Source organism: Drosophila innubila, chromosome X (assembly GCF_004354385.1).
Source record: "Drosophila innubila isolate TH190305 chromosome X, UK_Dinn_1.0, whole genome shotgun sequence".
NCBI lineage: Eukaryota > Metazoa > Arthropoda > Insecta > Diptera > Drosophilidae > Drosophila > Drosophila innubila.
In genome coordinates this window covers 7,042,944-7,048,943 of record NC_047626.1, presented here as the reverse complement: position 1 = coordinate 7,048,943, position 6,000 = coordinate 7,042,944, and the positions used below count along the sequence as shown (strand labels likewise).

At 32.4% G+C, this 6,000-nt stretch overlaps 1 protein-coding gene across 6 annotated transcripts; it reads left to right on the top strand.

Annotated features, from left to right (window-relative positions):
• Positions 1-210: 210 nt before the first annotated feature.
• On the top strand, positions 211-2,875 carry LOC117794138 (C-type lectin 37Da-like). Of its 6 annotated transcripts, none has more exons than XM_034634634.1 (3): positions 211-322; positions 398-486; positions 2,457-2,875. In XM_034634634.1, the coding sequence occupies exons 1-3, from the start codon at positions 235-237 to the stop codon at positions 2,820-2,822; spliced, it is 543 nt and encodes a 180-aa protein (XP_034490525.1). In that variant the 5' UTR covers positions 211-234; the 3' UTR covers positions 2,823-2,875. The 6 variants fall into 6 exon arrangements, with proteins under 6 accessions (XP_034490525.1, XP_034490523.1, XP_034490522.1 ...); XM_034634632.1 differs by having other exon boundaries at positions 398-518; positions 2,489-2,875; XM_034634631.1 differs by having other exon boundaries at positions 398-781; positions 2,752-2,875.
• The last annotated feature ends 3,125 nt before the right edge of the window (positions 2,876-6,000 follow it).

The window sequence follows — 6,000 nt, the reverse complement described above, 5'->3', positions numbered from 1 at the left end:
CAATAAGGATTAACAGCCATATAATAATATTTTATACGGTGTTGGCAATAAAACTGATAATATTTGAATACTTAAATATAGGTCAAACGTCCCATATTGCAAAATTTTGGTATAAAATAAATAAGAAATTTTTCCTTATCTTAATTCTGATAAGATAGGATGATAATCAAGAACCAAAAAACGTGTATAAATACTGCCTTCTTATGGAGTACAGAAGTCAGTGTTTTGTGCAAAATGTTGAAAAATACAACAAGTCTATTGTTTCTATTCGGTGGAGTTGCCTTAAGTCTGGGTATTTCCATTACGCCCATCATAAGGGAAGGTGAGTTGTACCACAAACTTTGCTCCATAAACCGTACGATAAAATGTATAGTATTAAGCCCCTATATTTTTCAAGGTTCCACGGATATTTTAACACTGCCATTCGTTAGGATAGGCAATGGATATTATTACTTTGAGACGAGAAAAACTGCGAATTGGTTTCAGGCATTCGAAAGTTGTCGTCGAATGAATGCCACATTGATAAGCTTTGAGACGATGCAAAAATGGAATGACATTACCAACTATTTAGAGCTCTTTAATGATGAGTTTACTTACTGGACTTCAGGCACTGACTTGGGCGAACAATCTCGTCACGTCTGGTTTGGCAGTGGAAATCCAATTGCCATTAATATTTGGGCTCCAAATGAACCTGATAATCTAGGAAAGAACCAGCACTGCGATCAACTGGGCTATAGAAAACCCAATACCCAAGATAAGAAGGGTCTGGACGATTCAGAATGTCTACGCAAAAATCGCTTTATCTGTGAGGCACCACAACCCTATACAGCTTCATTTGTTATATGGAAATAGAAGCTAAAAGAAAGGATCTATTATCATAATAAAGAACATTTTTGCCTAATCAATCGATTTATTTTGGTATAGTTATTACCAATCACTTCGAGACTTTCGCATTGATCATGAGAATCAAATAGGCAATATTGAAATGTCAAAAAAGAATTCTTAACTGAAATAGATTTTATTTTAAAAGTAACGTACATGTTCAAAAAAAATATTTTTAGACCCCGTACTTAAAAAAAATAAAGGGGTTTATTGGGTGTGTTTTAACGAATATGGGCGTAACAGGCAGAAGGAGGCGTGGCAGACTCATAGTCATAGCCGAGTCGATAAAGCAATGCCCGTCTGTCTGTCTGTCCGTCTGTCCGTCCGTCTGTATGAACACCTAGATCTCAGAGACTATAAGAGCTAGAGACACAAAACTTGGTATGAAGGTTCCTCTATATTGCAAGCAGATCAAGTTTGTTTAAAAATTCAGCCGCGCCCCTTTTAACGCCCACAAATCGAAAAAAAAATTTCATATCCAAATTATATATATTATATAGCAATTTAAAAGCTAGTGACAACAAATTTGGTATGTAGATTCCTCTATATGGCCGGAAGATCAAGTTTTTTCCCTTTTGGAATCGGACCACTATATCATATAGGAATAATCGGTCGAAAAACAAGTTTTAGTATGAAAAACTTTTTTGTTTAATGAGATATCGTAACTAAACTGATTGAATATGCATTTAAGTTAACTTAATATTTTTTATTCTTCTCATTATTAGTTTTTGCCATAGTAAGTACGGGGTCTCCGACAGTCGAGTATGCTCGACTGTAGCACCGGCCCACTAGTTTATTAAAAGTCAGCTTTGATAACTGATATGTTGATACATTTTAATAATTTAACAGGGTCTAGACCACGAAAAACTGGGATTCTAATACTAAATTATAACAAACAAAAAACTTTTTTGTTTAATCTAATATCAACTTAGGAATTGGCTGAAGCTTACAACGTAAAAAGTACACAAAAACGTGTTATCTATGCAAATTCTTATATCAACTAAGTTTATTACAAACAGTTACTAGGGCGTCCCTTTCTTTAGCTTTCATCTAAATGGAATTACTTTATCATATAGCTGCCTCGGGAGCAAACCTTTAGTAAATAAAATTTTTTTTCTCTAAAGATATCTCAACGAATCTTACAGATTGTATATTTTAGACTGACTGTTACATCATGACCAACTTTGGTATAAAAAAATTAGAGGGATAAGACAACAATACCTGAGATCAAGATAAGTTGATAAATTATGTAAATCAAGCACCCAGTTACGGGTATATATAGAGCCTTCATATGGAATACAGAAGTCAGTGTTTTGTGCAAAATGTTGAGAAATACAACAAGTCTTTTAATTTTATTCGGTGGAGTTGCCTTGAGCCTGGGAATTTCCATAACGCCCATCATAAGGGAAGGTGAGTTGTACTACAAATTGTGATCAATAAAGTGTAACATAAAGTATTAATAAAAAATAACCTATATTTTTCTAGGTTCCACGGATATTTTAACACTGCCATTCGTTAGGATCGGCAATGGATATTATTACTTTGAGCGGAGACTTGAAGTGAATTGGTTTCAGGCATTCGAAAGTTGTCGTCGAATGAATTCCACTTTGATAAGCTTTGATACGATGCAAAAATGGAATGACATTACCAACTATTTAGAGCTATTTAATGATGAGTTTACGTACTGGACTTCAGGTACTGATTTGGGCGAACAATCTCGTCACGTCTGGTGTGGCAGTGGAAATCCAATTGGCATTAATATTTGGGCTCCAGGTCAACCTGATAATGAACTAAACATTCAGCACTGCGATCAAATGGGCTTTAGAAAACGAAACACCCAAGATAAAAAAGGTCTGGACGATGCTCCATGTCTTAACAAAATGCGCTTTATCTGTGAGGTACCACAACCCTATACAGCTTCATTTGTTATATGGAAATAGAAGCTAAAAGAAAGGATCTATTATCATAATAAAGAACATTTTTAACTAATCAATCAATGAATAATTTAGCACAGTTCCTTAGAAATTAAAATCATCGGTCTAGTTTTAACAAAGTTATGAAATTTTGAAGTTGGTCGGATCTTTGATCTATCTACTTTATATGTCGAAACTTTTGTCAAATTAGACATGATTATTCACAAAAAAAAAAAAAAAACTAAACGTGTTAGAATCAAGTTAAAAGTGTGGTTTTATAATTATTATAATACATGGAGTTGATTTTAAGTGAAAACTTAAAGTTAAAAATATTCTATTTGCAATATCCAATTATTGCATTAAAATCAAATCCAAAATATAGATTCTAGAAGGAAACATTTGTTTTTTAACGAAATTAACGAAATTGCAATTTCCAGTATTATTTGCTTATCAATGAACATTTTACTAAAATATTTATGAAGTATATCTATCTAATATTTCTTGACTGGCAAAATTCGAAAAAAGAAAAGGATCCACAAAATAACAAGGGACAAAGTTCAAGGAACTTTACAAATCAAACAAAATTATTCGCTTGGAAATTGATGATTTTTTTTTTTTTTTTTTTGCATAGAAAGAGTATGAAGTTTGTTGGGTTTGTTCAAGTTCCTAGCTATTATACCGGCTAGACGACCAGCATAATCGGGCAACCCTCTTGTGGATCTATGTATGTATGTATGTATTAGTCAGTTAATTAGTCGCTGCATACGCTAATTTCCAATAATAGTAATTTCCACTTTTTCGCACATGTTTGCGAGTGGGCAATGACAAAACCATTTGTTAAACGACGTCATTTAATGCGGGTTCAAGGTGCAATTTCACTTTCGATTTCCCAACTTCCGAATCTGTGTGTTTCTGTGTCTGTATGTGTGTGTGTGTGTGTGTGTGTGTGTATCCCCGAAAAGTATTCGATTTTAATGACTTTTTTTATGGCTAGTGCTCGAAAAATGAGAGAAAATCCTCGCGATGCGTTGCGATTTATGATCGAGTTCATAAAAACTGTGAGTCGATCGTAAATCGAGCTGGAAAATCCTTAAAGTGCAATTGTATCTATGTCCTTAACTGTTTATTCATTATTATGCTGAGGTGATCGTAAAACATACGCCTCAGTTTTACGAGCAGTTTAAGAAATATTACGAGTACGCGTCTATGAAAAACAATTCAAATTATTTTACGCGCTTTTTGTGAGATCTTTGTGTGTAAATATTGTGGTTTAACATAGGGGGAAAAACTCTTATAGGATTGACTGAGTTCAGTTCATTAAAACGCAAGTTGCGGGTAGGTCATAAATGTAATGATATACCATATCTATAAGATGTGCAGGGTAACAATTGAACACAGAAGAATTACACAAATTAAAAAAGAAGGGACTTAACTGGAATTCGCACCCGTAATGTTTATAGGCAAGTGCAGTTGTCTTTTGATATAAGGTAGAGTATTACGAACTATGAATGGTGTCAAGAGAAAGCAGAGTTTCAATTGCGGAATCTGTGAGTTTTAAGGGAATGATAATAATATATCAATGAACTATATTTCAAAGCTTCTATATATACTTTATATATATTATATTTTATTTATTTTACTTTGTATATAGTTTTTTGTTCATATGTTTCATTTATTAAAAATCTACATTTTTATACAACTTTTTAAACTGAATAAACTAAAAAAAATAAAATGAATAAAATGGTTAGTAATAAAAATTAATAAAAAAATATTTTTAAAAAATAAAAAAAAAAGAATATTCTAACTGGTTTATTAGTCACTTGAGGTAAACTTTCTTTTATATTATTATATTAGATCATATATTATTATATTTAGATCATAATTTTTTTCTCGCTACTTTGTATATAAATCTTTGTTCCTAGGTTTCGTTTATTCAGATCACTATTTTCTACAACTTTATAAACTGAAAAAACTAAAAAGAATAAAATGAATTAAAATAATTAATAAAAAAAAACTTTAAAATATTAAAAAAAAAATAAAAAAAAACATTCTAACTGGTTTATCAGTCACTTTAGGTAAACTTCCTCTAAGATCAAAATAAAATGAACTGCTTGAACTTAATGCAGTTTGATAATCATTGTATCTATTTGTATATCAAAGTTCGTAGATCAGAGATTTAGTCTTATCGAGGCCATCAAAAGCCGCAAAATAAACAAGAGTAAAGAAAAAGAAAAAAAAAAATGGTTTCAAGGGAAAATTGGCTTAGATGCTTAGAAAGTGAAACGGAACCGGAAAATGCAGGACACTTAATGCAAAGCAATTAGAGAAAGGAAGCTGAGGCGCAGAGAGAGTGAAAGAGAGAGAGAGAGAAAGAGATTTCTTATTCTAATCTTGGGCAACCACTTTTTGACCCCTTTCATTTAATTGTTGTTGTTGCTGTTGTTGTGCTGACCGTAAAGATTTTTAATTACCACGGATCGGAGATCGCGAGAACCTTTTCTTATCCCATAAATGTATCTATTAGTTTGGCATTTGGCATTGTGAGTGTCAAAGTTTGTCGTGCAAACAACATTTACATATTGAATTCAAATTTCCACAAAGGACAACCCTTTTTTAGAAAAAGAAATCTCTATCTCTCTCTCTCTATCTCTTGCTGCACTTCTCACACTCTCTCTCTCTCTTTCTTTTTGGTATGCAAATGCACATTGATTGAATTGTTTGATCTTTGCGGTTTCGGTTCACTATCTTTCAACCCTAAACAGCATCGGAAATTCTACAAAATACATTTAAATGTGGGAGTAGAGAACAAAGCATTAAAACCTTACTCAACAATATATTTATTGAATACTTTACAATAGAATTGTATTCATTAGATCAAAACCAATCAAAGATACAATCAAATATCGATAGAATTAACCCTTTCATTATTTATATTTGCTTGTATTCAAATGTTGTGGGTGTTTTTTCTTTATATCGATTGTACATCTTTTATTTAATTTTATGGAAATTAAAATGCATTTGTGCTGTGTCTTCCTTTGTGACAGATTGAGAGCGGAACACAGGACACAAAGCACAAGGACATATTCCCACTTTGGCGCGCAAAAACTCGAACCTCAACTCAACTGGCAAGATGTCCCAAAAAGCAGACCAAACAATCAAAAACGACAAAAAAAAAAAAAATTCGAGACGAGAACGAAGCAGGAAA